Here is a 25,459-nt window from a genome sequence, read left to right as displayed (position 1 = left end):
TATAAATTCATTGCGTTTTGTTTTATTAGAATAAGATTTTAATTAGTAGCTTCTTAATCAAGAATGAACTATACGTAAATTTATGTATCCTACTTACTCTAATTATATTAATTAGATTTTTGAATATTATAAATTAGCTGTTTTTATCACGAAAAGATATCATAATCCATTCGAAGCCGACCTCCTAAATGGAGCGAGCCCCGCGCCCCGGCATACCCTGCCCACACATACTCCCTTTACCCATCCCAGCAGACCCCATTCCAAGGCCTCTCTGCCCTCCAGCCCGCGCCGTGCTCGGCTCCCCTGCGAACGTGGCCGCTGCGACTCCACAAAATGTCTATCAGCGTGGACCACCTGTCCTACTCGGTGCCTGAGGGCCTGCGCTAGAAGCTGCACGCCGCCTCCCGGTACCGCTACCGGCGCCAGGAGTTCTGCCAGGCGGAGGAGCCCTTCAAGCCGATCCTGCGGGACATCTCGCTGGACGTGCAGCCGGGGGAGTTCGTGGCTATCATCGGGTCCTCGGGCTGCGGGAAGACCTCGCTGATCAACATCGTGTGCAACCGGCTCTACACGAAGACCTTCTCGGGCGAGGTGCGCTTCAACGGCAAGCGCGTGGGGCCCTGGATCAAGCGCCGCCTGGGCTACGTGCAGCAGGAGGACATCCTGGGCGCGGAGGAGACCGTCTTCGAGGCGGTGAAGTTCGTGGCGGACCTGAAGCTGCCCGGCCGCCACCACGAGGAGCTCACCGACCGCACGCTGGCCTCGCTCGGCCTGGCCCACGTCCGCGACTCCCTCATCGGGGCGCCGGCGGGCCAGGGCTTCTCGGCGGGGGCGAACAAGAGCGGGATCTCGGGGGGCGAGCGGCGGCGGACCAGCATCGCGCGCCAGATCGTGTCCGGGGCGGAGGTGCTGGTGCTGGACGAGTGCACGAGCGGGCTGGACGTGCACACCGCGAACCAGCTCATCGCGACGCTGAAGGGGCTCAGCGGGCGCCCCTACGACCAGTTCACGAGCCCCGACTCGCAGCGCCACGGGCTCACGGTGCTGACCACGATCCACCAGCCCACCAGCCAGATGTGGGGGCTCTTCGACCGCGTGCTGGTCATGCGCCGCGGCCAGCTGCTCTTCAGCATCCCCGCCGCGGGCTTCCTGGAGCGCGCGCGCAGTGCCGGCGTGAGCCTGCCCGAGAACGTGAACCCCGCCGACTTCCTCATCGAGCTGCTCGCGGACCCCTCTCAGGAGGCCGTGGTGGAGCGGCTCGCGGCGGAGTTCCGGCAGGCCGCGCCAGTGCCAGTCCGGCTGGCTGTGCTGGAGACCGCCGAGACGGTGGACCCGGACGGCGTGGACGGGCGCGCGGTGCTGGGCTACACGCTGTCGGCGGGCCAGCAGTACGGCGCGTACCGGGCGGACCGCAAGTTCGGGCTGCTGCCGCACGCGCTGATCTCGGCGTACGAGGTGCTGCACTACGAGGCGAAGTACGTGCAGAGCTACCAGGCGCAGTTCGGCGTGCTGCTCTCGCGGGCGGTGCGGCAGCAGGTGCGCAACCCGGTGCTGTTCTTCCGCTTCCTGCTGCAGTACACGGTGGTGGCGCTCTTCGCGGGCTCGCTGTGGTGGCGGCTGGGCTACACCTACACGGCGGTGGGGAACCGCATCGGGGCGGTGTTCTTCATCCAGATCACGCTGGTGTTCCCGCCCTCGGCGGACGCTGCGCAGCGCTGGTTCCAGAAGCGGCAGGTGTACCTGGCGGAGCACGCGCAGGGGCTGTACGGCACGGCGGGGTTCTTCCTGGCGGAGCTGCTGGTGGACCTGCCGGTGTACGTGTTCATGGTGTTCTACACGATCGTGATCGCGTACTTCATGGTGAACATGAACAGCTCGCTCCAGCTGTGCCTGCTGCTGGGCGTGCAGTTCCTGCTCATGCTGTACAGCACGCTCTTCCTCGCGCTCTTCTTCCAGTTCGTCTTCAACTCCTTCGTCGCCGCGATCGCCGTGTTCATGACCACCGTCAGCATCCTCTTCACCTTCGCCGGGCCCTACATCAACCCCAGCTCCGTGCCCTCCTACTGGAGCTGGATGCCCTGGGTCAGCCAGTTCGCCTACATGTTCCGCGCCTACCTGTACCTCATCCTCCACGGCCAGGACGTGGTGTGCGACCCCGGCCAGAGCTGCCCGCTCGACTCGGGGGCCACCATGTTCGAGCTCTACGGGCAGCAGGGCTGGACGCTGCTCAGCGCCACGCTCACCAACGTCGGCTACACCGCCGGCGTGATCGCGCTCTTCGCCTGCGCGTCCTACCTCATGCTGCGCTACCGCCGCTTCTCCTGACGCTCCCTTCCACCCTACAATGAAGTTCGCGTCGCTGCTGGTGTTCGCCGCGGCCCCGCTCGCCCTCGCGGCCCAGATGACCGTGATCTGCTCCGTGGTGCGGCTCATGCCCGGCTGCCCCGCCCCCGTGGACGCCTGGGTGGCCCTGCTCCGCGCGCACGGCGCCTACAGGCCCACCGTGCTGCTCGGCTACGCGGCCAACCTCGCCGCCGTGGTGCACGCCCTGCTGCTGGCGGTGCTCTGGGGCCTCGAGCGCCTGGCCCGCGCGCACCGCCGCTGCCGCCTCCCGGCCTACCTGCTCACGCTGAGCCTCTGCCTCTCGCTCGTGCAGGCGGAGTTCCGCACCGTGCCCGACCTGCGCGTCGTGGTGCTCAACGAGCGCCTCCTGGCCCTCCTGCGCGCCGCCGCCCGGCAGCTCGGGGGGATCGCGGTGGCCGGCCGGCTCCTCCTCCAGCAGGTGGGAGCGGAGGTGCTGGACGCCGAGTGACCTCCTTTCCTCTCCCGCAACTTGTGGTTCACCGTACCGAATTCGCTTCGGGCACATATCCGCCCTCCCCGAAGAATGGACGAGCGGAAGGTGATCCAGCCCAGCTACTCCGAGTACCAGCGGATGTTCGACGGCGACAACCCCTCGGTCACCGAGATCTCCGCGCGCGGCAGCCAGAGCAACCTGCAGGACATCCTGGACGCCAACCTGGACGAGGCCTCGTCGCTCGCCTCCGAATGATTATTTCTCTTGCGGTACTCCACGGGCTGGGCATGGACCGCGGCACGCACCGGCCCCTGACATCGCGGCCCATCCTCGCCCCTCCAAAATGCGGCGCCCGCACTCCCCGGTCCCGACGCGCTCCCTCGGCCCCAGCGCCCCGGCCCGGCCCGCCACGCACGCCGCGCGCAGGGTTCCTATAAGTGTTCAGACAGTCAACTCATCGTTTACAAATTTCTAATCATAAGCATTCTTTGATTTTGTTTTTTCTTTTATTATAATACAAATTTATATAATAAAATACACTATGGAAAATGAATATTGCAAAATTATAAGTTACTTAACCAGTTCAACAGTATAAAGAGTTTAAGAAGTCAATACCATCATTAAGATTGTTTCATTATAAATGGAGAATGTACTCTAAAGGTATTGTGAAATAAGATTTATCTTTTTCGTGCCAGGGGGAGTAAGTAAAGTTTTCTGAGCGTTAAAATATTATTACATTAGTAGATTCAAACATAGACTGACTAGTATAAAATTTAATCTAATTATAAATATGCTGCTTTATTTTGAGCATTATTTTAATATTTGGATGATTTAGAATCTCGTTTATTTATTACCACCTTAATTAAATATTTAGTGCATCTATAGATAAAGTAGCTTACTTAATATATAGTACTAAAGAATTTAATATCGTTGTTAAATAATCTTAATTAAAAGTAAATCAATATTATTATACTATTATATAGTTTTAATTTACCTCGAAAATGGTATACTTAGGTAAAAACCCAATTAAGAACTACTAACCTGATCAACGATCACACCAAGCTCCTTAATAGCCTGAAGTAATATATTAAAACCCATAATAATATACCCAATAACCACAGAGACGAAATTATGTTGAATAACCCCAAAATCAGTCTAACCCGCCATACTAAGTGCATCCAATATATCCTACTGACTAAACACAGCAGAAGCCAACAAATAAACCGAATTTTCCAACAAATCAGCGATTATTCTCATCAGTTCCGTATCTGTGTGCCACGAACCAGTCGTATTTCGCGACGGCGACGCTGGACAACCAGTGCTACATTTTCAAAAAACCAGAAACCGCTCAAAGCGCATTTAATCAGCCAGCGGAGCAGCGCTTTTCCAAGCCGCAGGCGACGCTCCTGCACCAGTTCCAGCTCACTTCCGACAAGGGCCCCGTGCACGTTTTCGACCTACAATTTGCCCTCAATACGCTCATTATCGCTACAACGGTATCGCTTCTCCTGATAGAGTTCACTGCGAGCGGTTTCCACGCGCAGAACCTGCTGGACCTAATAAAGCTCGATTTTCAGGTCATTCCGCGGTTGATTTGCGTAATTTCTGCTTCTGACAGCGAAATTTTGCTCAATTTGGTCTCCAAAGACGTCTTTTTCGACGCTGAAAACCGCCAATTCTTCGGCGAGAATGACCTCCTGGAGCTCAAAATCGGCTTCATCTGCAAGACCGACCGGCGCGTAATCGATAGCATAATCGTCCAGCGACGGCTCATGTTCGAGGGCCGAATTTCGGCAGTTTCGGCAGGCGCAATCGTTCTGCAGGCCCCGGGGCAGCCCTCGCGCTTCGTCGACCTGGCGACGAGCACCGAAATCGACCTCGACGACAACACGTACGACCAGCTGCTGGAGCTGCCGGACGCGTTCGTGCTGGCGTCGTTCCAGGGCTTCGGCGTGACGCTCAGCCGCACGACGTTGCAGGCGGCGTATTTCTGCCGCCTGGGGCAGCTGCTAGCGCCGGAAACGGCGATTTCGTCTGCTCAGCGACCGATTTACGGCATCCAGAAAATCGCGCAGAACGACGCTAGCAGCATCCTGCTGGGCGCGTCCTCGGGCTTCGTGCTGAAGCTCGTTTTCAACCAGCAGAAGATCATGCTCGTGCAGCAGATTTCGAGCTGCTTCGCGAACTTCCCTGGGAGCAATTTGCTCGGTTTCGGGATCGTCGGGGACGTGATTTTCTGCATTTGCGGGGAAATTGGAGAAATTAGAGGAATTAGAGAAATTAGGGAGGGCGGAAATGGTGTTTTTTGGGAAAAAAGGAAGGGGAGCGACGAGAAGGGAAAGGACATAAACCAGGTGATCAGGATGTGAGATTTGGGTTTAATTGTGGGCGGACTGCGCGTGGGATTGAAAATTCCGTTGGAAGGTATTATATACTAAATATCGTAGAAACTAGAATAGTTAAATTGAGATTTTTTTGTTAATAAATGGTTATTATATATTAAATATAAATTATTTAGTTTCTATAGTACTCAGATTATTCTGTCAATAATAATACACGAACATTAAAATATAAAAGCAATGTATTAGTGTTCACTTTTTTAAAATGACACAGATAGACAATTTTTAAACGCAGGGCCAAATTTTCACACCTGTAAAGGCAAACGTGGCATAATACGTTCCCAGCGGGCCAGAATCACCTGCTATCTCCCAAAACGCTGTTTCAGCCTCCCCCATTATGAGCCCCAAACAGCGCAAATTTCGCGACGTCCTCTGCTCCATAATCTTTATGCTCGCGCTCGCAGCGATGCTGGGCTCTGCAGTATTCTACAAACTCTGGACGCATGCGGACCAGATACTGCTCATAATCCGACCGGCAGACCAAAATAGGAGAGTTTGTGGCCTACCAAACCAGCCAGATTTCCTCGCAACGGACTATTCGCGTATGTTATCGCCCTCCCAGGTGCCAGATTTCTGCCAACTGATCCAGAAACTGCACCCTGCAAGCGGCATTTCGTGCGATCTCTCGGACGCTGGCAGGCTGGACCCTACGCGCACCCGCACATTTTTCCGCAAAATCAGACCGCTGCGCACCGATTTCAGCTCCCGTGCCGTCGGTTTTGCGGGGCTCGGGGGCACTGTCTGCATGCGCTCAGATTTCGACTGCCAGCTTCAGCCCACGACGGAGGTGCTCTGCAGCGCTGATTTCGTAGATTTTGCTGGAAAAATAGACGGCATTTCCGCCGCAAGCGTGAAATCTGAGTACCCCGCGGACGAATTTCAGGCGTTCCTGGCCGGGAACCCAAAATACACCTTCCTGAGCGGTTTCTGCGTCCCCGTCCAGAAATTCGCTGGTTCGGGCGCGCGGACCGATTACGAGCTCCTGGGGCCCCTGGCGCAACTCGGCGTCCAGCAGTGCGTTTTGCGCGTTAATTTGCAGGCCCAAAACGTCGCAGTCGTGGGGCCGCTGCTGTCAAAAATCGTCAGTTTCGTTGCCAGCGTTATGCAAAGCTTCGCTTTTGAGGTGAAAATGACATATTTGCAGATCATTTACGGGCTGCTGTGCGGCATTGCGATAACGGCGGTTTATCTAGTTTGTCTCAGGTTCATCGTTAAATTCGTTGTTTACGGCACCATCATCGCTGTTGTGCTTGCGGCGGCGTTTGGGGCCTACTACTTCATCTCACTTTCGCTGCAGCTCAAAATTTCGGCCCAAAACACGATAGACTTTTTCGGGTTTGTGGACTCCGATCTCATGAATAAGGCGAATTTGTTTCTGGCACTCGGTATCGTTATTGCGATAGTTGGTGGGTTGGTCTTATTATTTGCTATTCTCTGTTTCAAAGGAATCCGCGTTGGAATCGCTGTTATTGCTTCATCTGTCGACTGCATGAGAAAGGTCCCCAATATATTTTTCATTCCGATATTTTTTGTTGTCATTTTTGTAGGTCATTTAGTGTGGACTGGTGGAATAGCTTTAATGTACTATCTGAGTGGTAATTATGATGCCAGAGGTCATATGTTTAATTTTACGATCATCACGGAAATAGATGGAGTACAAACTACAGTTTAAAATGGCTGTACTACCGCATTATTTGCATTATACGTTTTTATGGTAATTTGGGGCAGCTTTTTCATTCACTCCTGCCTATAGTATATGATCTCCTTCCACGTAGCTTATTGGTACTTTTCTGATAAAAGACGTACAAAAGGAGTTTTCAAGTAAAGTATTCTTTGCGTTATCAAAAATATGGGAACCTTGCTTGTTGCCAGTTTCATAACTAGCTTAGTTGTTTTTATTAGAATGATCTTAGAATATGTTTTAAGACGACTAGAACTAAGTAACAAAATTGCTAATTCTAAAATTATTAAAGCTGCATTCCAGGTAGCTCGTTGCTGCCTGAAATGCTTGTAAAAAGTAGTAGAATGGATTAATAGAAACGTTGTTATTTATTCCGCTATTACTGGAGTAGGTTATTTTAAATCACTAGGCGGTTCAATGAAACTAACTATGGGGTCTTTCTTTACTAGCATGAGTGTTAAATTCTTATCCTGGATATTTCTAACATTTGCAAAATTATTAATAGCTGTAGGATCTGGCGTTTGTACGTGGGCTATTATTAGGTATACATCACCCTTTTAGGATTTGTATATTTCTGGGTCATTGCTTGTATCTGTATTAATGTTCATTATTTCATACTATACAGTAGGGATAGTTCAGCTAACAATTGATTCAATATATATGTGCTATCTTTATGAAGATTCATTTATGATATTTGATCGAGAGAAAGGCTTACCTGTATTTGCACCAAAAGGATTGGCAAATCTTCTTTAGTGAATTGCTATTAAAAATTATGAAAATTTTATACTCATAAATGTAGAAACAAATATAAATCCATAATCTTTTCACGAAATTTTATCAATTTTTTAATAATATAACATTATTACGTCGTTGGCAAAACAAATTATACCGGGTTATTTGAGTAAGTTTCTATTATTAATATTAACTAAGTATGTATTCTATGTATTAAAAGTAATTGTATTCGTTTTTCGTAAAATATACAAAATCATAGCTAATTTAGAATAATAGATTTTATACAATCTGTTTTGTTATTGATTTTAAGCAATACATATTTTTAAATTGGAAACACATTGACTCGTAAAATCATAATCAAGAATCTATAATTAATAACTTACGAAAATGGAAAACAATTCATATCCGATTTCACATCGATAATAAAAGCAAAACATCCCTACTAAAATGAAATAACAATTCATACATACTCCACTAGACATATATAGTGCTTGCTTAGTTCCTAAATTTATAAAATCTCCTAGTTAAATTCAAAAGAGTATTAGCTTCCCACCTAATATAGATAGACTTTTAGATAAGCTAGAAATACTGATTCTAATAGAGACATCAAAGCTTCAAATTTTGAATTAAAAACTTGATAAGCTCACTTCAGCTCTGGAGAATATTCAAGTCCATTGCTATGAAGTATTGATATGATTTATACTTAATATCACTATATTCAATACATATTAAGCTAAAGCAGTTAGTTTTTATATAATTTCTCCTCTTTATAAAGTGAAACCAGCAATAATATTATTGGTAACATAATGATAAATGCTAAGACTTCACTTATTTGATTCGTATTATAACTATTCTTAAAAAGGGTTCAGAAATTTATAAATATAGTTTAATTACCAGAATGAAATCTAAATGTCCACGAAAACAATAGCTTAAAATGAAGTAAATAATTAATTTTATATAATTATAATGTAACATTATTATATATAATTATTTACTTACTTAACAACATGACTAGCTAACTAAATGCCGTAAACACTAATTTCCCCTACTCAGCGCCACTAATAGCTAATAAATAGTCATAGATAAATCGTACCTCTTATTTTATTATTGTGCCTCGAAACTAAAATTTTCATTTCTCAGCTACCCCTAATTCACTAATTCACCATATCACCCTAGGCCCCGAAAATTGAGTCGACCTTGTTAAACTTTCTGATTACCACAAAGGTCTAATAGTACAAAATTCTCTAATTCGCCTGCTGGTAAATGCTTATTATGGGAAAAATATCATTCAAGTACAGTGTGAAGCATGCCGCTTTTAGTTGCCACTTGAGAAAAAATAGGTAGTTCATGAACTCACCACCATCAAAAAACAGTAGCGTAAACGCTTTCTGCATGTCAGCTAGCGCACGTTGCGCCTTTTCCAGAAGCCGTGGCCCGAGATTCTTCGGCAAAACCAGCGTTATGCGGTTGATAATAGCCTCCGAAATAGGTGGAACGACGTCACACTGTTTCATCTGGCTGAAGCGGGCAACGATTTTTCTCATAAAGTTTAACTTATTCGAGTTCAAGATTCCCACAAAATATGACGAGTACTGGGTGAGCTCTAGCGACTTGTGCTTCACCAGCTAGTGAGTTGCGATGGGGTTTACCTTGTAAAAAATGAGGTGTTGCGAGTGGAAACTGGGCTGGATTTTGGCCTTCAAATTCTTCAAAATCCTGCTCGTCTTCTGAGGTGCGAAATCGACTAGCTCCTACTGGTAGAACTGCAACTGTGTGAAGTCCTCCTTCGTCAGGATGTTCCGGAACGCCACACCGTGCTGGTTGTGAATTTCGAGCTTGTGGTGTTCTATTGTGTTCTGCAGACGCACCAGAACGGGAGATTCTGATCTAATACTTATAGGAACCCTGCGCGCGGCGTGCGTGGCGGGCCGGGCCGGGGCGCTGGGGCCGAGGGAGCGCGTCGGGACCGGGGAGTGCGGGCGCCGCATTTTGGAGGGGCGAGGATGGGCCGCGATGTCAGGGGCCGGTGCGTGCCGCGGTCCATGCCCAGCCCGTGGAGTACCGCAAGAGAAATAATCATTCGGAGGCGAGCGACGAGGCCTCGTCCAGGTTGGCGTCCAGGATGTCCTGCAGGTTGCTCTGGCTGCCGCGCGCGGAGATCTCGGTGACCGAGGGGTTGTCGCCGTCGAACATCCGCTGGTACTCGGAGTAGCTGGGCTGGATCACCTTCCGCTCGTCCATTCTTCGGGGAGGGCGGATATGTGCCCGAAGCGAATTCGGTACGGTGAACCACAAGTTGCGGGAGAGGAAAGGAGGTCACTCGGCGTCCAGCACCTCCGCTCCCACCTGCTGGAGGAGGAGCCGGCCGGCCACCGCGATCCCCCCGAGCTGCCGGGCGGCGGCGCGCAGGAGGGCCAGGAGGCGCTCGTTGAGCACCACGACGAGCAGGTCGGGCACGGTGCGGAACTCCGCCTGCACGAGCGAGAGGCAGAGGCTCAGCGTGAGCAGGTAGGCCGGGAGGCGGCAGCGGCGGTGCGCGCGGGCCAGGCGCTCGAGGCCCCAGAGCACCGCCAGCAGCAGGGCGTGCACCACGGCGGCGAGGTTGGCCGCGTAGCCGAGCAGCACGGTGGGCCTGTAGGCGCCGTGCGCGCGGAGCAGGGCCACCCAGGCGTCCACGGGGGCGGGGCAGCCGGGCATGAGCCGCACCACGGAGCAGATCACGGTCATCTGGGCCGCGAGGGCGAGCGGGGCCGCGGCGAACACCAGCAGCGACGCGAACTTCATTGTAGGGTGGAAGGGAGCGTCAGGAGAAGCGGCGGTAGCGCAGCATGAGGTAGGACGCGCAGGCGAAGAGCGCGATCACGCCGGCGGTGTAGCCGACGTTGGTGAGCGTGGCGCTGAGCAGCGTCCAGCCCTGCTGCCCGTAGAGCTCGAACATGGTGGCCCCCGAGTCGAGCGGGCAGCTCTGGCCGGGGTCGCACACCACGTCCTGGCCGTGGAGGATGAGGTACAGGTAGGCGCGGAACATGTAGGCGAACTGGCTGACCCAGGGCATCCAGCTCCAGTAGGAGGGCACGGAGCTGGGGTTGATGTAGGGCCCGGCGAAGGTGAAGAGGATGCTGACGGTGGTCATGAACACGGCGATCGCGGCGACGAAGGAGTTGAAGACGAACTGGAAGAAGAGCGCGAGGAAGAGCGTGCTGTACAGCATGAGCAGGAACTGCACGCCCAGCAGCAGGCACAGCTGGAGCGAGCTGTTCATGTTCACCATGAAGTACGCGATCACGATCGTGTAGAACACCATGAACACGTACACCGGCAGGTCCACCAGCAGCTCCGCCAGGAAGAACCCCGCCGTGCCGTACAGCCCCTGCGCGTGCTCCGCCAGGTACACCTGCCGCTTCTGGAACCAGCGCTGCGCAGCGTCCGCCGAGGGCGGGAACACCAGCGTGATCTGGATGAAGAACACCGCCCCGATGCGGTTCCCCACCGCCGTGTAGGTGTAGCCCAGCCGCCACCACAGCGAGCCCGCGAAGAGCGCCACCACCGTGTACTGCAGCAGGAAGCGGAAGAACAGCACCGGGTTGCGCACCTGCTGCCGCACCGCCCGCGAGAGCAGCACGCCGAACTGCGCCTGGTAGCTCTGCACGTACTTCGCCTCGTAGTGCAGCACCTCGTACGCCGAGATCAGCGCGTGCGGCAGCAGCCCGAACTTGCGGTCCGCCCGGTACGCGCCGTACTGCTGGCCCGCCGACAGCGTGTAGCCCAGCACCGCGCGCCCGTCCACGCCGTCCGGGTCCACCGTCTCGGCGGTCTCCAGCACAGCCAGCCGGACTGGCACTGGCGCGGCCTGCCGGAACTCCGCCGCGAGCCGCTCCACCACGGCCTCCTGAGAGGGGTCCGCGAGCAGCTCGATGAGGAAGTCGGCGGGGTTCACGTTCTCGGGCAGGCTCACGCCGGCACTGCGCGCGCGCTCCAGGAAGCCCGCGGCGGGGATGCTGAAGAGCAGCTGGCCGCGGCGCATGACCAGCACGCGGTCGAAGAGCCCCCACATCTGGCTGGTGGGCTGGTGGATCGTGGTCAGCACCGTGAGCCCGTGGCGCTGCGAGTCGGGGCTCGTGAACTGGTCGTAGGGGCGCCCGCTGAGCCCCTTCAGCGTCGCGATGAGCTGGTTCGCGGTGTGCACGTCCAGCCCGCTCGTGCACTCGTCCAGCACCAGCACCTCCGCCCCGGACACGATCTGGCGCGCGATGCTGGTCCGCCGCCGCTCGCCCCCCGAGATCCCGCTCTTGTTCGCCCCCGCCGAGAAGCCCTGGCCCGCCGGCGCCCCGATGAGGGAGTCGCGGACGTGGGCCAGGCCGAGCGAGGCCAGCGTGCGGTCGGTGAGCTCCTCGTGGTGGCGGCCGGGCAGCTTCAGGTCCGCCACGAACTTCACCGCCTCGAAGACGGTCTCCTCCGCGCCCAGGATGTCCTCCTGCTGCACGTAGCCCAGGCGGCGCTTGATCCAGGGCCCCACGCGCTTGCCGTTGAAGCGCACCTCGCCCGAGAAGGTCTTCGTGTAGAGCCGGTTGCACACGATGTTGATCAGCGAGGTCTTCCCGCAGCCCGAGGACCCGATGATAGCCACGAACTCCCCCGGCTGCACGTCCAGCGAGATGTCCCGCAGGATCGGCTTGAAGGGCTCCTCCGCCTGGCAGAACTCCTGGCGCCGGTAGCGGTACCGGGAGGCGGCGTGCAGCTTCTAGCGCAGGCCCTCAGGCACCGAGTAGGACAGGTGGTCCACGCTGATAGACATTTTGTGGAGTCGCAGCGGCCACGTTCGCAGGGGAGCCGAGCACGGCGCGGGCTGGAGGGCAGAGAGGCCTTGGAATGGGGTCTGCTGGGATGGGTAAAGGGAGTATGTGTGGGCAGGGTATGCCGGGGCGCGGGGCTCGCTCCATTTAGGAGGGAGGTCGCCTTCTAGTACTTCGCGACATGTTTTATATCCTATGTGAAAACGTATAATACGATTACTATCATAGTGTTTAAAAGTACTGGGTACAATGAGGTTAAATTAAAGGGATATTGTGTGATATTAATCATTCTTTAATATTATAGTAATCGGTCAATTAATCTAAGTCGATTTCTGTACACAAAAGCTGAAGGGAGTTTGTAGTTTATATTTTATATAAAATTATGTATATTATAATTATGTAAAAATAGTTAAATATTACTTTTAATTTAAATATAAAATTATTAATTTAGTTTTAAAATAAAAATAAATTTATTTCTAATATAAAATTTAATCTTCCCACAAAATTATTTTCCTCTTCTCATTATAAATCAAAAATGACAAATATTTACATACTGTATGATTAATATCGTGACTCTTATGATAATGCATCTTATCTTATTTCTTAGCTTCAATCATCATATCCATTACAAATATAATATGCATAGCAATTACTATAATAATTAGCAGCGGTCGATGACTAAGTTCGTCAACATCCTCAGCCATTTTAAGAACTTTTAATTAATGTGGAGCAAACTCTTCAGTAATTATAATAATCATAAGATATTGATACATAATTATCGGTATCTCGTGATTCTTGTGCAGCTCTAACACGTTAACTTAATATTTTGACTTAATAAGAATCTACCGTATTTTGGGGAACTCCTCTAACTTTTGTGACTGATAATTTAATTTAGAACGTCTAATAGGTTATAGTCGATTAACCATAAACACATTAAGGTCAATTGCACGATTTTGTTGATTATAGAGTTATTTTCGCATGCTAAACCTCATCAGTTTTACGTGAAGATTCTCGATACTTCATGGTGAGAAGGCGTTTTAATGATCTGAAAGGCCTTTATGCCGAACTTTCAAATTCAGGGCTTGAACTTCCACCATTACCACCTCAAAAGCATTTTTTAATGGGAGGTAGTCAGTTGGAGTTTATTGAAGATAGAAGATCTAAAATGCAAAGCTGGATAGCAGCTATCAGTGCTGTTCCTTTACTAGTTGGAAGTGCAAGTTTTTAAAAATTTGGGCAAGTTAATGGATAATGGAGGTTTGTACAGTAGGGATATGATTGAATCATCTTATTTTATTTCTCCTTCTGATCTTATTAAATCATCCCTCAACCAACCCACTCAACCCCATTTCCACTCGCTCAAAAACAAAAAACTACTGAAATGGTGTTATTTAAATAACTGTATTATTATATCTGTAGTAACCTGTATTAGTCCATGAAAGGAAAACTGTTCTAAAGAATACTCTACGTAGTGGGGAACCCAGCACTGCCTTACTACGCCAAATCGAACAAAGTTATTTTAGTTATATTATAACTTGCAGTTCCGCACGACTACCAGTGCCTCAAGTATCCACAGCCGGCATTCCCGTTGGCGCTTTTTAAACCGTCAATGTCTGTCATCCAACTCGAAGAATCCTTCTTGCAAAGTACCACCTACCAACCTGCATGGCTAGATAGGGCTGACCCCGTTTCCGTAATCTATGAGGAGCAGCAGGTATTAGAGAGCACTTCATGCGAGCACGTATCCAGCAGCTGCGAGTTGGTTTGCGCGACATGTAAGAATGTTTACAGATGTAGATTCTGCCATGATGCGGAGGAGGCCCACCAGTTCCAGCTCGAGTCCGTGCGATGTGCGATCTGCCATGCCGTAGTACACGACACCTCCTGCCCTTGTGGCGCGCAGCTATTCCGGCATATGTGCTAAATTTGCAGTATTTACTCACTCATACCGCTCCCTTCCCACTGCAATTCGTGCGAGACCTGCCACTTCGCAGCGCTCTGCCCCGGCGGCGAGGCGTGTGCGTGCTGCCTGGAGCCAGTCACTGCCTCGTTGAAGTTGCTCCGTGCGACCCCATGCATGCATATAGTCCACGAGGCCTGCGCGTAGAAACTTAATTCCTTTCAGTGCCCCGTATGCCGCATGGCGATGCTCTCCGGGGCTGAGAAGCATGCCCTCCTTCAGGAAGCACGGAAGCTCAACGCTGGGTTGCTTTGTCCGCGTGTTTTCGATCACTTTTACTGCTTCGACTGCAGCGGAACGTTCCCTTGCGCTGGTCCCGTGGGCGTGTGCCAGCGCTGCCGCTTTACCAATAGCGAGCGGCGCGGCAGCGCGACGTCCGAGGAGTACTAAACATACAGACTGCAATTTGCAGATTTCGTGGAGCTGCGGCGGCCGCTGGGCCTGGGGGCGGTTCTGGAGCTGCTGGAGTACCGAGAGATGCGCTGCATCGTGGAGGAGATGCTACGGCAGGATATCGGCGGGGAGACACTGGAGGCGCTGTACGACGACATCAATATCTAGCTGTTCGGGCGCGACGGGAACGACGACAGCAGCGAGGCGTACTTTGACAGCGAGGAGGAGGAAGAGGGGGATGACGTAAGGACATGAAACAACTCACTCGGCGAAAAATTCGATGCTGGGCTAGCTCACCAGCCACTCTAGGGGCGCTTCGTCGCCGAAGCTTGACAGGTCACAGTAGGAGTCGGTCCGCGACAGTTTACCCATTTCTGAGAACGGGATAGTTTGTTTAGTATACTATGCGGGCGATCGGTAAATCAGAGTATACAGTTTTTCGCTAATAGTGGGATATTGGTATATATACGCAAGTATTTTTTTGTAATACACAATTTTACGGTTTTCTACTAACGAAGATTACAATACCACCTGGTTAAAATAAAATATATAACTAGTGGAGGGATTTGGAAACTTAGTGAGTTTAGTAATATCGAATATTATTTTTATGCCCGCGTTGTCTAGGATTCTGGTACTCGGATCTTTAGGTTTGCAAACATAATGCATCGTATACTGATAATTCTCGATATTACCTTTTTTAAACCGTGCCGCTTGAGCGAAAAATCGGTATTATATCTGGCGATATACCTTATCAAAATTTAGTACAGGTTCAACTTGCTGGAAAGTGTGGTTTAAAATGTCTCTGGCCGCGCGTGTGCTGAGAGTAGAGGCTTAGCGGCGTATGTGTTGCCGGACGAAACCTTCCCGTTCCATCCGCCCTCCTGCTTGGACGCGGTTCCCTACACCCGGAACCACTAGGCTCCCGCCGCGCTGCCACGTCTGGCCTTTTGCTGTTCTCAGACCTATTCAGCAGTGCCACGAGCACGACACCTCCAAGTGGGTTTTTTGCTAGGCTCTAATAGGCAGGTGCATGATTCGTCTGCGCTTCCCTATAGACGCCCAGCGCTACTACTGCCACCGCCCGTTAAAAACAGCATCCCACCACAGTAATGAACGTAATCACTCCACTTCCTTTTCTAGGCAAAGCATCTCCAGCGGGGCCTCGTTGCACCCCGATCCTGTTAGGGATATGGGCTCTATCGCGTAGGAGTCGGTTCTGGGGCACCTGATCTTTACCGCCTGCCTATCCATTTTGAGATAGAATTTGGATTCTATTTATATACATAGTAGAGATAAAACTTTAGAAACCAACAAATAGGTATTGGGATAGTCTCACGGTTAAAGTTAGTTTATCTCTTAGCCGAACGGGAAGCTCGCCCAGAATACGCAAATATCACTCAATAGGCTACGTCCTGGAAACTGAAGCCGCAGAGGTCGTACCATGGGTCATCTCCCACGATCGACACGCCTGAGCACACCGGAGTCGTCTCTGCGTGCTTCCTGCTGATCGTGTTATTCAGCTCCCCTAGCAGATCAGCCGCCTTGCACTGGATCTTCTCCACGAAGTAGCGGTCCCGCTCTGGGATAGCATATGTCGCAGTCGCGCCCTTGAGCTTGAACAGGTCGGGATAGGTGGAATAGTACCTAAGTTTGCGCGCTTTCATTTTGTAAAAGGAAAAGAGTGATGTGCTTATAACTTATATCATTAAGTATTAGGGTGCGATAATTCAAAATCGCGGGTGGTCAAGTATGCGGGACTGAAAAGTGGAATGGTGGCGTTAGAAATACAATCAACACATGTTCAGTTCTTAGTCTACCAAGATGTTGATTTATTTAAAATTGTATAAACATTTTTCATGCATATAAATTTATCAATAGTAACTTCATTCTGTTTATTCTCATTTATTTATTCTGCAAAAATATTAAATTAGTCAAAATTGTATCAAACTTTCTGACGCAAAGTAACTACTCGTTTTTCTATATTATATATATAACATAAATAAGGTAGTTAAATTTGATTTAACTCACATTACATATATGGAACGAACATGACATATTGATTATAATAATATAATTTATCAGCCATAAGATTTTTCTGAGATATATTAATTTTACTAATATAAACGTTCTGATCATTAGAAATATCAAACTTAAAATATTTCTAAATAAATGGATATTATTTCTTTAAAAATATGTTTCTAACTTATTGACTTAGTGTGTATGTAAATACTGGTTGATAATCAATATAATTAATTAGTACTACTTCAGGATATCTGAAAAAATCTATAAACTTATAGCAAATACCGTTTAGCCTAAATTATTGTGAACGAATTATTACTCATTATTCAGTATTATAAATCATAATTCTAGATCATGCTAAGTTTGAAATTCATGAGAATTTTCTTAAGGTTACTTCTTAAGTTATCTATCTTTGTTGTTATTTAATTACATAGTAGATTTTCGTTTAAAATTAAACTATATATATTCCTTGAATCTTTCATCAGTTTTCAGAAGTAAATAATACATATTTTTAACTCCTGAAGGTGATACGTTAGGAAAAACATCCTAGCAGATATGTTTCCAGTTTAAACCTCGTTATAATATTGTTTCTATCAGCTTCTATTCATCTTCATGAGACCACATATGAAGTTTCCTTTTTGACATTTGCGAAAGTTTTATTTATACCTATACATTATAATATGGGTTGTTTAGTTTTTTAGTTGAATTTTTTTATTATTAGATATCTAATATGTTAAGTCAAATTTATATATATATTTGAGTGGTTAAATAAATACTCTCAATAAATTATGTCATTCTTAATGTTTAAATTAAAGCAAATAGACTCAACAACAAATATGTTAGAGAATGATACAAAGTGTGAAGTACCGCTTCTTAGATTATTATATTATTTAAGTGTCATATATGCACTAAGATTATAAAATCAATACAGTTATTTATCTCTCTTACTAAATATATAAATTCAACTTTTATTATTATTAGCATTTTGATAATTAATACATTTTATTATAGTAAATCTAAGTCAATACTGTAATCTAAAACAAATTTTCACTATTTATTATAACTAATCAGCAATTCGAGTATGAATAGAATAAACATTTTAAGAAATTTATAGTAATTCTATATGAATTTTTAAGTATTTGAATTATTTAAAAATAATATTCATAATATTCATAATAATATTTTTGTATAATTAAATCTATTATTTACATTATGATAAACTTCAATACATTGTTGTATAACAATTTAAAATTGGTAAAAATTGCTTTTTTAATTATAAGACCTAAACCGGCGGAACTCTTTTAAAAAGAACTAAATATCAGTAATTTATTATTATGATATAATTTTTATATAAAATTATAGCAATAGTAATATCCAAAACTAATTTTTTCAATTTTTATATAGTGCTTAAATTAATATTAATCTAAATATAACAAATAATATAATTTTATTTACTCTTTCCTTATTCGCTTCACAATGCAACCAAGAGGGTTTAATAATAGATAAAATTAACCTCGTCGTGATGGTTCAGAAGCATCTAAAGCTAAATCGAATAAGACTGTAGATATTTAGCATGCATATTGTAACAAATATTCATCTCTTAACTTGTTAAATTAACTTCGCCTTAACATAATTCCTCTACCTCCATTAGAATCTTCAGATAGATTAATAACCGAGCCTTCTTAAATTCTTACTAAATATGTTAATAGGAGAAAGTGTGAAATTAAGCATTAGTAGTAAAAATAATATGCTGATTTAATATTTTCGAGATATAATCCGGATGGGCGTTTTCTTTTCGTAGGAACAAATCATGGTTCTATCTATCTTTATAATACATATGATTTCTCATTTCATTATTAGTATTATCTGACAAATAATAAAACTTTCAATCAAGCTTAGGGCCATACAGATATTTCATTTCATCCAGATAATTCTAATCTTGCATATATTTCAACAAATAAAGGTGTTATTGTTACAGTTCCCAATCTTTTACACTTTGACTCTGAAGATAAATAAATTGAAAAACTTGAAATATTTAATGATGTCAAAATTTCTGGAATTTCAGTAGCATCATGCGGGGAAATTATGTTATGTGGATGTGAAAACGGTCGTGTAGCAGTTGTTGACTTAAAAAATCGTTTTAAACCAAAATTTGAAGGCTATGTATTGAATAAAACGGAAGAGATTGTTTTTTACAAAGGTGTTAACTGTGTAGCCGCACATCCATTTTCTCGTGAAATATTTGCTGCTGGAGGAGATAATGTAGTTATCATTGATGGGAGAACACGAGAAGTTACGCAAACCATTATTTATAACTAAAATTCAGAAGATACAATAAATAAGATTTATTTTCATCATTCTGGCTCGCTTTTATTTATTTTAGGTAATTCTGGTACTAAAATTTTTGATATTAGAAATTCATCAATTCCTGTATTTTAAACAAAATCCACAGTAGAAGCATCATCATTTTGTTGGAATCCCTTATCATAAAATTCATTTGCAATAGGTGACGTAAATGGAGATATTAATTTTTATGATTTATCAAATACAAATTAAAATTTTAATTTTGAAGCCCCAGAAATAGAATTTTATAGAAATTCTGATTTTATTGATGTTAAAACATTAATTTTGTAACCTATTTCAAAAATTTAAGGGGCTCATCGTAATTCTTAAAATATTGGTGTAAAAATTATAGATTTACATGCACATCCATTAGGAAATTCTTTAGCAAGTGCAGGTGCTGACAAAGATGTTAGATTTTGGACGAGTTTTGGTGCTGGCTGCTTTTAATTTGATAAATTTCATTAAGGTGGGGTAGATCCCACAATGGGTGAGCTTTAATTTAACTAAAGTCATAGAGAACTCAATAATTAATAAGGGGATAGTGAACTATTCTAACATCTTAAGGAAATTCGTGAACTTGAAACAAGAGTTGGTGAAGATATTTTTTCGAGAGAAGAGGTTTAAAAAAGTATGAAATAGTATATTGCAACCGCAGAGGAACGTTATAGAGAACTTGAAGAAGCTGCAGGAGGATTTGTACGGGAGAGAGATTTAGGAGGTGTTGTAGAATGATTAATTTTATAGTCTATAGTAATAATCTACTTTAACTGAATACTTTGTTTTATTTATCTTTATTACGCTATTAGTTTTGTCATTTAACTATTATTTGTAAATGATTTTATTAATAATATTTAATATTAACATCATAATTCCCTATAATTAAACTTGAACATTTTATAACAATGAAGGCAAGAAAACTACCATATTTTACCTGTTATCCTGGTGTATTTAAAGAAAATATAACATTAGCAAACCTTTAGGATAATATTTTTATGAAAAAATAAGGCGTGGATGATAGAGATTTAATATCAGTACAAAAAATAGCTAGAGAAGCTTCTAATATTTTATCATAACTACGGGGAGCTCTTACAATTGTCAAATTTGATGTAATAATGAATTCCAGTACAGATGATGGTAATTCATTTCATGCATTCTCTTCTGTTCCAATTCCTGCCCCAATGCTTGTCTCAGGTACCTGGTCTTGGGTTTAGTGAATAAACTGGGCAAAATTTTTAGCCACTTGATATTCCATTATCTGGTGCTTAGATTTGCAAAGTGCAAATTGAAACTTGTTGCCAAAGTTTTATTACTTAATTATTATCTAAACTGAATAATTATGATTTTCAATAGGATCTGTTAGTATTTTTATAATGATTATTAAAATATTATTATGATATCTTTTAAGTACTATCCAACATAATTTAATAATATATATTAATCTGTTTACAATATTGCTTAACATTTTATAAGTCAATAAATTTTTACTTAAACATAAAAATATTATGACCCCAAATCACTTAAAAACATTATAATTTAGATCAATATCTTATAATCCAACTCCAGCATTGATGGTACATTTTTAGAATAAATCCGGTTATTCTTTCTTGAATTTATAATAAGCATTTCTAATCTATCCGATTTAGTATTTCGGGAAGAATTTGCTTTGTATCATCTTCCAATTCATTCCAACCTAGCGAAATGCACTCGCTAGATATTCTATCTATTCAAATGTCCATATTTGTTTTCTTTGCATTTCGATTTTTAATTTATTAAATGTGACAAAATAAGTATTATAGGTTTTAATGTATTAATCCATAATACTAAAATAAATATATAATACTATAGTATTTGCGAATAATTTATGATTTGTTTATTTTATTAGTAAATAATAGTATATTGTATATATGTTTAAAATTTGTTTTTTGCAACTAAATATTTAGTGAACATTACTTTATTTTATTTTATATAATAACCAAAGGTATACAAAAAGTTTCATAAATGAAATATTACTGGTACAACCAATATTTATAGTTCATGTTTATTTTTGCTAAATAATGGTGACATATTAGTATTTAGTCGCATAAACATATATTTATAGGATTATCTGGTATTCTGTTTATAATTTTTTCATAATAATAACTTTGTACTCAAAATAAGTAAACCTAAGTTTCTCTTTCAAAAGAAGAAGATTTTATTTAAATATTATATTGATATATAATTATGTATTTATACAGCAAATAATATTTATTTTAGAAATTCCGCGGTCTCCTTAAAAGCAATCATAATTAATGATAAATCAACAAATAATTAATAAAAAGATGCATATTATTATATATAAGTAAAACTTAAGTATCAGTTTTATCAAAAATGATATAATGATTAACCGTTTATTATTAAAAATGCTATTTATATTAAGCACACACCATAGTTAAGTAAATCTATAATTAAATTTATATTTATTAAATAATTTTAATTACTTCACTATAGATTTGGCGTAACTATAGAGATATATATTATTATACCAATTAAGATTCCACCAAAAATACCAATAGTAGGATATAATAGAGTTGCAGTATCTTCAAATGCAATATCTAAATTATTGAAAAATTCGAAATTATTCGTCACGTACGTCAGCGTCATTGTGGACGATTTCGCCTTAGAGATGTAGGCCTTCTGGCGCTGGTAAAAGTCTCCCTCCGCGAGCGTGAAGTTCGAGGTTGTTAGTGCGTTAGCCCTGCCGAGTTCGAGCTTGTAAAACTGGCGTGGTTCGAATTTGAGCTCCTTCAGCATGGCCTGGAAGGTGGTCCGCGATACAGTGGTTTTGTCTAGTTACAACACTTACTCCACGTAAATTGGCAGCCCATTGGAGTATAATTTAGCGCACCTCTCCGTGTTGGTGGGAAATACGACTACGCTTGTCTCGGAGCGGCTTACGATGATATTCATGGCGGTAAAGCATGAAATTATCACATCGACAAACACGCTTTCTTCATGAATAATTGTTTCGTCGTCGTAAATTACGAAGAAAAACTGCATTTGGAGATTATCTGGAAGTTACAAAACTGAAATATTTTCCTCCCTAAAATAGAAAGTTATAGACAACATTTATGCTAAATTATATAGGTCATTGTATAGCTCTAATTACATTTATTAAAACAAAACCTAAAGTTATACCTTATACTTTTAGTCAATATCTGCTAATTACGAAAATTCCCCAATAACATCAAACCCGAGACTACTCACAATTGACCTAACTTTAATATTTTCTAAATATTAATTATTATCTGATTACGTTACTAGTACTTAGCTAACAATTTGCTTAATCAGCGTGGATCCCGCCGTGGTATAATGCATCTGCATGCGCAGTTAAAGGCTCCGGTCGATCGTAAACTGCTCGAAGAACATGTTAAACTCATTCTGCTGAGATTCGTTAAGCTGGTCTTTGAACACCTGATAGAACTTGGTGTCGAGATGGACATAGGGGAACTTGAAGCCACCTGGGCCCGTGCTGGTGTTTGCCTTGATTTCTATGCTGTGCCACTCGCCGCTGACGAGGTACTGGAATTCTAGCACCGGGTCCCGGATCGCGCAGAAGTTCGGCTGCGCCTCCAGGCTGAGGTAGGCACCTGGCCCTACGCGCAGGTACTTGAGCTGGAGGTCCGACCAGCAGTTGGAGATGTTGGCCTGCGTGTTCTGGATGCGGTAAAAACTCCCAGGGAACTCCAGCTGCCCCGAGATGTTGACCTTGTAGGCCAGCCTAGAGAGCAGGGCCATCGCCTGGAAGGTTGCGTTTGCCACGCTCTTCACCTCGACTGTGAGGTTCCTGTCTGAGTAGTACTGGAACTCGGAGGTAATTTCCTTAACGGCCCCTGCGTCCAGATACTGCAGGTAAACCACCGCCTTCGAGTTGTTGAACGCCACGCACTTACTATCAATACTGTATGCGGGTTAAAAATACACGTTAAACTACAATTGTTAGTTAATTCCCTCCAGCTCCGCGTACTGGTTAAAGCATGTCAACTATATTGCGAACAGCATTTTTTAAATATAAACTTATATTATAATATATATAGCCAACTATTTTTAATTCGAAACCTGTTATTATAATGTACTATTATATCGTAAATAACAGTTGTAACACAGAATTTTCCTAAACCCCGATTTCGCATTATTTTTTACAATCCAGCATTTTACCAGAAAATTACTGCAAATACATCAACACTAATTATCCTTCTAATCCTAACTTGACGGAATCTCACCAAACAGCTAATTTCGCATCAGCCAGCATACCTCTCTTTCCCGACATCACATTTTCACCAGTTAACGCACAGACACCAAATATCAATTTTTCACTCGTTCAACACCCCAAATCTCACTTGATTTTGACCCCCACAACCGCGCCGCCCTGGAACCTGAGCGCTATTATATCAGCCATTTCGGCCTCGATTATCGCGCAGTTTATGGGTTTTCTGTCGATAAATTCGAAAAATTCAACAAATTGATTTTCCACTTCTTTTAACGTCAGAATTTCGCCTTTGAAGTCCCTGAAATTGGCCCGAATTTTGTCTTTCAGCGCTGCCAAATTTTTGGTGAAAACGACGCGTTCCCCGGAGTTCGAGAAGCGGCGCGGCCGGAAGGTTTTCGTCGCCTTCTGGCCCCGCAAAATCGTCTTCACAGAGCGGCTGGAAAGGTGGAAAATGCGCTGAATTTCGGCCTGCGAGAGCGATAGCGTGCGCCTGAAGTAGCAGTAGTCGGGAATTAGCTGCGCGAAGAACTTGATCCGCTTCATGCTGTAGGACGTGTTGACGAAGGGGAGCAGCGGGAATTCAGCCGTCATCTTGGCGCGGAACGCTGGCTGGCGGAAGCGCGTGTTGTGGTGCGTAAAATAGGCATGGTGTGACATTTTTGGATAGTTGTGGAGTGGAATAAAAATTTGTAAATATGATTATTATATGAAAATAAATATTAAAGTTGTTAAAAACTAAAATATGAAAAAGATTGCCAAAGATGTCGAGAAGGAGTTGCAGAGAGCCGAGGATGCCGTAGAAATGCCAGATTTCGATGTTTAAGCTATGTTAGATGATCAAGACCTTCTGCAGTAAAAGCTGCTCGATCAGCTCAAAATTGACGTGAAAAGCGCGAGAGACTCCCAGGACAAATTTGCAGTAGACGCAGAATTGATGAAGAAGGACCTTGCGGAAATTCATAAAAAGGTCGAAATTTTGAATGCCGCTGTAAAGAAGTGAAGATATATATTCAAATATATTAATTGTATTAAGTCTCTTAATATGTTGGTTTAAGATTCTAAAGACCAACAAACTTTTTTAATTTTTTTGAACCAATTATTAGTTATCTCTAATTATACATTAGTATATAGTCTTTACGTTAGAATATTAATTTTGATATATAGGGATATATTTGTTAATATTAGCATAAGTTAACTTATTCTTTATAAAAGACTGATTTTATTATTATGTAATTATTCTATTAAACTCAGACAATTACAATCTAATCATAATATAATCAAATAACACTACTTAAAATATTTTTTAAGATTCACCACTCCAGAATGTATTATTTATATATAGGTAAGATGATATTGAGGTTTAAGGTTTATCCGTAAACAAACTTTGATAATAACATAATATTAACTAATAAATGTTTCAAGAAAACATTATAAATGATGAAACGAAAACTTCACATGTGGTCGCATGAAGATGAAGAGAAATTAAAGGCGGCGATACTTGAGTAAGGGTTAAATTGGAAGTATATCTGCAAAGAAGTATTTCCAAATGTTTCCCCTTCAGGAGTAAAGAATATGTATTATTTACTTCTCAAAACTGATGAAGGATTCAAGGAATAGATATAAACCTACTCTTATCTTAAGCGTAAGTCAAAATTTAATTTACTTTAAAAATAGGTGATGTAGGAAGAAGCATCCGAATCATCTTAAGAGTTTCTGATGTATCACTATTTAGAATTTTGAATAGATAATTAGCTTGAAGGAATCTAGATTATTTTATTATTAAACAAATGTATATTTTTTACATATATTTATCTGCTTGTTTATTTACTCACTAATAGAGTATACTTTAGAAAACAATATTACAAATATAAATATAATATGAATAATTATTCAAAAAATATTCAAAGTATTTTATATAATTTTTTCAAAAATTAGGAAAAAAGACTATAAGATATCCATAACTTATTCGTTGTTTTGATTAAATGAGAAACTTTACAGCGTTTATGTAATTATATAATTATTCTAAAACTAATTAACGGGGATTAATTACACTAGTATTAATATTGTTACCTTATATTTAAATACTATAAATTTAT

At 43.9% G+C, this 25,459-nt stretch overlaps 24 protein-coding genes across 24 annotated transcripts; 14 read left to right on the top strand and 10 right to left on the bottom strand. All coding sequences in view use genetic code 6, as the record gives it.

Annotated features, from left to right (window-relative positions):
- Positions 1 to 333: 333 nt before the first annotated feature.
- On the top strand, positions 334 to 2,325 carry SS50377_23876 (ABC transporter family protein; the record flags this gene model as incomplete). The annotated part of the gene is made up of 1 exon (XM_067907740.1): positions 334 to 2,325. One exon carries the CDS (start codon positions 334 to 336, stop codon positions 2,323 to 2,325), a length of 1,992 nt encoding a protein of 663 aa, XP_067764714.1.
- Positions 2,326 to 2,344: 19 nt separating this feature from the next.
- On the top strand, positions 2,345 to 2,812 carry SS50377_23875 (uncharacterized protein; the record flags this gene model as incomplete). Its single annotated transcript, XM_067907739.1, has 1 exon — positions 2,345 to 2,812. The coding sequence occupies one exon, from the start codon at positions 2,345 to 2,347 to the stop codon at positions 2,810 to 2,812; it is 468 nt and encodes a 155-aa protein (XP_067764713.1).
- Positions 2,813 to 2,887: 75 nt separating this feature from the next.
- On the top strand, positions 2,888 to 3,052 carry SS50377_23874 (uncharacterized protein; the record flags this gene model as incomplete). The annotated part of the gene is made up of 1 exon (XM_067907738.1): positions 2,888 to 3,052. The coding sequence occupies one exon, from the start codon at positions 2,888 to 2,890 to the stop codon at positions 3,050 to 3,052; it is 165 nt and encodes a 54-aa protein (XP_067764712.1).
- Positions 3,053 to 3,345: 293 nt separating this feature from the next.
- SS50377_23873 (uncharacterized protein) lies at positions 3,346 to 3,558 on the top strand (the record flags this gene model as incomplete). The annotated part of the gene is made up of 1 exon (XM_067907737.1): positions 3,346 to 3,558. The coding sequence occupies one exon, from the start codon at positions 3,346 to 3,348 to the stop codon at positions 3,556 to 3,558; it is 213 nt and encodes a 70-aa protein (XP_067764711.1).
- A 240-nt stretch (positions 3,559 to 3,798) lies between these two features.
- SS50377_23872 (uncharacterized protein) lies at positions 3,799 to 5,166 on the top strand (the record flags this gene model as incomplete). The annotated part of the gene is made up of 1 exon (XM_067907736.1): positions 3,799 to 5,166. The coding sequence occupies one exon, from the start codon at positions 3,799 to 3,801 to the stop codon at positions 5,164 to 5,166; it is 1,368 nt and encodes a 455-aa protein (XP_067764710.1).
- A 235-nt stretch (positions 5,167 to 5,401) lies between these two features.
- SS50377_23871 (Plasma-membrane choline transporter and transmembrane domain-containing protein) lies at positions 5,402 to 7,633 on the top strand (the record flags this gene model as incomplete). The annotated part of the gene is made up of 1 exon (XM_067907735.1): positions 5,402 to 7,633. One exon carries the CDS (start codon positions 5,402 to 5,404, stop codon positions 7,631 to 7,633), a length of 2,232 nt encoding a protein of 743 aa, XP_067764709.1.
- A 363-nt stretch (positions 7,634 to 7,996) lies between these two features.
- Positions 7,997 to 8,305, top strand: SS50377_23870 (uncharacterized protein; the record flags this gene model as incomplete). Its single annotated transcript, XM_067907734.1, has 1 exon — positions 7,997 to 8,305. The coding sequence occupies one exon, from the start codon at positions 7,997 to 7,999 to the stop codon at positions 8,303 to 8,305; it is 309 nt and encodes a 102-aa protein (XP_067764708.1).
- Positions 8,306 to 8,760: 455 nt separating this feature from the next.
- SS50377_23869 (uncharacterized protein) lies at positions 8,761 to 9,597 on the bottom strand (the record flags this gene model as incomplete). Its single annotated transcript, XM_067907733.1, has 1 exon — positions 8,761 to 9,597. One exon carries the CDS (start codon positions 9,595 to 9,597, stop codon positions 8,761 to 8,763), a length of 837 nt encoding a protein of 278 aa, XP_067764707.1.
- Positions 9,598 to 9,685: 88 nt separating this feature from the next.
- SS50377_23868 (uncharacterized protein) lies at positions 9,686 to 9,850 on the bottom strand (the record flags this gene model as incomplete). The annotated part of the gene is made up of 1 exon (XM_067907732.1): positions 9,686 to 9,850. The coding sequence occupies one exon, from the start codon at positions 9,848 to 9,850 to the stop codon at positions 9,686 to 9,688; it is 165 nt and encodes a 54-aa protein (XP_067764706.1).
- A 75-nt stretch (positions 9,851 to 9,925) lies between these two features.
- On the bottom strand, positions 9,926 to 10,393 carry SS50377_23867 (uncharacterized protein; the record flags this gene model as incomplete). The annotated part of the gene is made up of 1 exon (XM_067907731.1): positions 9,926 to 10,393. The coding sequence occupies one exon, from the start codon at positions 10,391 to 10,393 to the stop codon at positions 9,926 to 9,928; it is 468 nt and encodes a 155-aa protein (XP_067764705.1).
- Positions 10,394 to 10,412: 19 nt separating this feature from the next.
- On the bottom strand, positions 10,413 to 12,404 carry SS50377_23866 (ABC transporter family protein; the record flags this gene model as incomplete). Its single annotated transcript, XM_067907730.1, has 1 exon — positions 10,413 to 12,404. The coding sequence occupies one exon, from the start codon at positions 12,402 to 12,404 to the stop codon at positions 10,413 to 10,415; it is 1,992 nt and encodes a 663-aa protein (XP_067764704.1).
- A 74-nt stretch (positions 12,405 to 12,478) lies between these two features.
- On the top strand, positions 12,479 to 12,655 carry SS50377_23865 (uncharacterized protein; the record flags this gene model as incomplete). The annotated part of the gene is made up of 1 exon (XM_067907729.1): positions 12,479 to 12,655. One exon carries the CDS (start codon positions 12,479 to 12,481, stop codon positions 12,653 to 12,655), a length of 177 nt encoding a protein of 58 aa, XP_067764703.1.
- A 282-nt stretch (positions 12,656 to 12,937) lies between these two features.
- SS50377_23864 (PX domain-containing protein) lies at positions 12,938 to 13,684 on the top strand (the record flags this gene model as incomplete). The annotated part of the gene is made up of 1 exon (XM_067907728.1): positions 12,938 to 13,684. The coding sequence occupies one exon, from the start codon at positions 12,938 to 12,940 to the stop codon at positions 13,682 to 13,684; it is 747 nt and encodes a 248-aa protein (XP_067764702.1).
- A 153-nt stretch (positions 13,685 to 13,837) lies between these two features.
- Positions 13,838 to 15,010, top strand: SS50377_23863 (CHY zinc finger domain-containing protein; the record flags this gene model as incomplete). The annotated part of the gene is made up of 1 exon (XM_067907727.1): positions 13,838 to 15,010. The coding sequence occupies one exon, from the start codon at positions 13,838 to 13,840 to the stop codon at positions 15,008 to 15,010; it is 1,173 nt and encodes a 390-aa protein (XP_067764701.1).
- A 514-nt stretch (positions 15,011 to 15,524) lies between these two features.
- SS50377_23862 (uncharacterized protein) lies at positions 15,525 to 16,040 on the bottom strand (the record flags this gene model as incomplete). The annotated part of the gene is made up of 1 exon (XM_067907726.1): positions 15,525 to 16,040. One exon carries the CDS (start codon positions 16,038 to 16,040, stop codon positions 15,525 to 15,527), a length of 516 nt encoding a protein of 171 aa, XP_067764700.1.
- A 112-nt stretch (positions 16,041 to 16,152) lies between these two features.
- On the bottom strand, positions 16,153 to 16,419 carry SS50377_23861 (uncharacterized protein; the record flags this gene model as incomplete). Its single annotated transcript, XM_067907725.1, has 1 exon — positions 16,153 to 16,419. One exon carries the CDS (start codon positions 16,417 to 16,419, stop codon positions 16,153 to 16,155), a length of 267 nt encoding a protein of 88 aa, XP_067764699.1.
- Positions 16,420 to 17,113: 694 nt separating this feature from the next.
- SS50377_23860 (uncharacterized protein) lies at positions 17,114 to 17,419 on the bottom strand (the record flags this gene model as incomplete). The annotated part of the gene is made up of 1 exon (XM_067907724.1): positions 17,114 to 17,419. One exon carries the CDS (start codon positions 17,417 to 17,419, stop codon positions 17,114 to 17,116), a length of 306 nt encoding a protein of 101 aa, XP_067764698.1.
- An 831-nt stretch (positions 17,420 to 18,250) lies between these two features.
- Positions 18,251 to 19,849, top strand: SS50377_23859 (Collagen alpha 1 chain; the record flags this gene model as incomplete). The annotated part of the gene is made up of 1 exon (XM_067907723.1): positions 18,251 to 19,849. The coding sequence occupies one exon, from the start codon at positions 18,251 to 18,253 to the stop codon at positions 19,847 to 19,849; it is 1,599 nt and encodes a 532-aa protein (XP_067764697.1).
- A 170-nt stretch (positions 19,850 to 20,019) lies between these two features.
- On the top strand, positions 20,020 to 20,331 carry SS50377_23858 (uncharacterized protein; the record flags this gene model as incomplete). Its single annotated transcript, XM_067907722.1, has 1 exon — positions 20,020 to 20,331. One exon carries the CDS (start codon positions 20,020 to 20,022, stop codon positions 20,329 to 20,331), a length of 312 nt encoding a protein of 103 aa, XP_067764696.1.
- Positions 20,332 to 20,630: 299 nt separating this feature from the next.
- Positions 20,631 to 20,870, bottom strand: SS50377_23857 (uncharacterized protein; the record flags this gene model as incomplete). The annotated part of the gene is made up of 1 exon (XM_067907721.1): positions 20,631 to 20,870. One exon carries the CDS (start codon positions 20,868 to 20,870, stop codon positions 20,631 to 20,633), a length of 240 nt encoding a protein of 79 aa, XP_067764695.1.
- Positions 20,871 to 21,595: 725 nt separating this feature from the next.
- SS50377_23856 (uncharacterized protein) lies at positions 21,596 to 23,155 on the bottom strand (the record flags this gene model as incomplete). The annotated part of the gene is made up of 1 exon (XM_067907720.1): positions 21,596 to 23,155. One exon carries the CDS (start codon positions 23,153 to 23,155, stop codon positions 21,596 to 21,598), a length of 1,560 nt encoding a protein of 519 aa, XP_067764694.1.
- Positions 23,156 to 23,489: 334 nt separating this feature from the next.
- SS50377_23855 (uncharacterized protein) lies at positions 23,490 to 24,020 on the bottom strand (the record flags this gene model as incomplete). The annotated part of the gene is made up of 1 exon (XM_067907719.1): positions 23,490 to 24,020. The coding sequence occupies one exon, from the start codon at positions 24,018 to 24,020 to the stop codon at positions 23,490 to 23,492; it is 531 nt and encodes a 176-aa protein (XP_067764693.1).
- Positions 24,021 to 24,105: 85 nt separating this feature from the next.
- On the top strand, positions 24,106 to 24,363 carry SS50377_23854 (uncharacterized protein; the record flags this gene model as incomplete). Its single annotated transcript, XM_067907718.1, has 1 exon — positions 24,106 to 24,363. One exon carries the CDS (start codon positions 24,106 to 24,108, stop codon positions 24,361 to 24,363), a length of 258 nt encoding a protein of 85 aa, XP_067764692.1.
- Positions 24,364 to 24,710: 347 nt separating this feature from the next.
- SS50377_23853 (uncharacterized protein) lies at positions 24,711 to 25,103 on the top strand (the record flags this gene model as incomplete). Its single annotated transcript, XM_067907717.1, has 1 exon — positions 24,711 to 25,103. The coding sequence occupies one exon, from the start codon at positions 24,711 to 24,713 to the stop codon at positions 25,101 to 25,103; it is 393 nt and encodes a 130-aa protein (XP_067764691.1).
- Between the last annotated feature and the right edge of the window lie 356 nt (positions 25,104 to 25,459).

This window comes from Spironucleus salmonicida, chromosome 4, assembly GCF_000497125.1.
Source record: "Spironucleus salmonicida strain ATCC 50377 chromosome 4, whole genome shotgun sequence".
NCBI classification, from domain to species: domain Eukaryota; phylum Fornicata; order Diplomonadida; family Hexamitidae; genus Spironucleus; species Spironucleus salmonicida.
The sequence above is the reverse complement of the archived record's forward strand: the minus strand, read 5'-3'. Positions and strand labels throughout refer to the sequence as shown.